Source organism: Petaurus breviceps, unplaced genomic scaffold, assembly GCF_028583685.1.
Source record: "Petaurus breviceps papuanus isolate PSGF00001 unplaced genomic scaffold, PetGlider_PUasm1.0 188, whole genome shotgun sequence".
In the NCBI taxonomy this organism is placed as follows: domain Eukaryota; kingdom Metazoa; phylum Chordata; class Mammalia; order Diprotodontia; family Petauridae; genus Petaurus; species Petaurus breviceps.
This window is the reverse complement of record NW_027185804.1, coordinates 42,657,812-42,659,981: the sequence shown is the minus strand read 5'-3', so window position 1 is coordinate 42,659,981 and position 2,170 is coordinate 42,657,812. Positions and strand designations below refer to the sequence as shown.

The 2,170-nt window shown below is 39.7% G+C and overlaps 1 protein-coding gene across 1 annotated transcript; it reads left to right on the top strand.

Annotated features, from left to right (window-relative positions):
- Positions 1-591: 591 nt before the first annotated feature.
- LOC138163641 (olfactory receptor 5G9-like) lies at positions 592-1,536 on the top strand. Its single transcript, XM_069091076.1, has one exon. The coding sequence runs from the start codon at positions 592-594 to the stop codon at positions 1,534-1,536; it is 945 nt and encodes a 314-aa protein (XP_068947177.1).
- The last annotated feature ends 634 nt before the right edge of the window (positions 1,537-2,170 follow it).

The following is a 2,170-nucleotide window of genomic DNA, read 5'->3' as shown; positions in this document are numbered from 1 at the left end:
TCTTCTTCTTCTTCTTCTTCTTCTTCTTCTTCTTCTTCTTCTTCTTCTTCTTCTTCTTCTTCTTCTTCTTCTTCTTCTTCTTCTTCTTCTTCTTCTTCTTCTTCTTCTTCTTCTTTCTTCTAAAAAATATGTAAGGATTAAGTTAACTTTGACCTCATACATTTGTTGAGGTCAGAGATGAAAATACCACCATCACCACCACCACCACCAACACAATGAACACCATCACTGACCCCACCACTTACAGCACCAACAAAGCAAAACAAAACAACTCTCTCTTCCCAAGTGATAGTGGATATATCTTCATAGATACATACATACATACATATATATATATATATATATATATCTGAAGATATTGATTCAAATGACAGGGAGGTAGAGTGGATTTGAGATTAAAGTTTCTATATTTAAATCTTGACTCAATTATGTGACATCAATGATCTGAAAAGTGAAAGGATTGAATTAACTGAATTCTAAGGTGTTTTTCAGCTTCACAATTTGAGCCATAAGATCCCTCCTACCTGAAAATTCTAAAGTCCTATGACTGTATATGTTTGTCTTTCCCTCAGCAGAAAGCATCAGGAATAAATGGCCAGTGGAAACTACACCAGAGTCACTGAATTCATTTTTGTGGGCTTAAAGTATCACCCAAAGCTGCAGGTCATCCTCTTCCTTCTAGTTCTACTTTTTTATCTCATTAACATGACAGGCAATCTGGGAATGATCGTCCTCATACGAGTTGATGCCCGCCTTCACACCCCAATGTATTTTTTCCTCGGCCACCTGTCGTTTGTGGATATGAGTTTCTCTTCCACAGTGGCTCCCAAAATGCTTAGGGACTTCTTTGAGGAGAGGAAGACCATCTCTTTCCTGGGCTGTGCCTTACAACAATGGTTCTTTGGGCTTTTTGTGACCATTGAATGCTTCCTCTTGGCATCCATGGCCTATGACCGCTATGTTGCTATCTGTAACCCATTGCTTTACTCCATCGCAATGTCCCAGAAACACTGTAATCAACTGGTGGCTATCCCCTATGCTGTTGGGTTCATAAATACCATGGTTCACTCCACTGTTGCTTTCCGTCTCCCCTTCTGTGGCCCAAATGTCATCAATCACTTCTTCTGTGACATCTTTCCCCTTTTCCCCCTCATTTGTGCTGATACCAGTATCAATGAGTTATTAGTTTTTGTTATTGCTGGGGTTGTTGGTGTCTTCAGTGGCCTGATCATCCTTGTCTCCTACATCTACATCCTCACAGCCATCCTGAGGATCCATTCTGCAGAAGGGAGGCAGAAAGCCTTCTCCACCTGCTCTTCTCATCTCACTGCTGTCACCGTCCTCTATGGGACCCTCTTCTTCATTTATGTGCGGCCTAACTCAAGTTTCTATATGGATACCAATAAACTTGTTTCTGTATTTTATACTTCGGTGACCCCCATGTTGAACCCCCTCATCTATAGCCTAAGAAACAAAGAGGTCAAAGATGCCATCCATAGGACCATTGCTAAAAGGAAGTTTTGTATCAGGACATGAATTATATACAATGGAAAATGGAATAACATAAGATTAACATGACAAGCATGTCAGAGAAGTACAAAGGAAAAAGAATTATTGGGTTCAAATATGGGGCCAGAGCATCACTAGCAAGAAAACAATTCTTGAATGATTATAAGACCATAGTATCCTATATCTGGAGCTGGAAGAGCCCTCAGAGGTCATTTGCACATTTGCAGATACAGATCCTAAAGTCCATAGAGAATAAATGATTTAATTAAGGTTTTCAAGGTGGGAAATGGAAGCTTGAGCATTCAAATTTCGATCTCCTGATTCCACATTCAGAATTGGTGTCATTAAAGTTGAGGTTTTAAGAACATATAGAAATTCACCTGATGAATAATAGGAGAGCTTGTAAGACAGTCTACACATTGGACATTTTGTAAATAAAAGGAGTTCACAAGGCATAGTAGGAGTGGGGCAGAGAGCAGACCTGAAACAAAGAATGCTTGGAGGAGAGTAATATGAAATGAGCCTGGAAAAGAAGTATTCCACCCCTTGGTGAAGGGTCTTAAATAAGAGATAAACGATTGTTTTTAGTTTCTAAAATAAGCAAGATACCGTCAAGTGGCAGAGTGAATAGAGTGTCAGGCTTGGAAAGTCAGGAAGACTC

Coding starts and splice junctions, on each gene's coding strand:
- LOC138163641 (XM_069091076.1), top strand. CDS start 592: ATGGCCAGTGGAAACTACACCAGAGTCACTGAATTCATTTTTGTGGGC.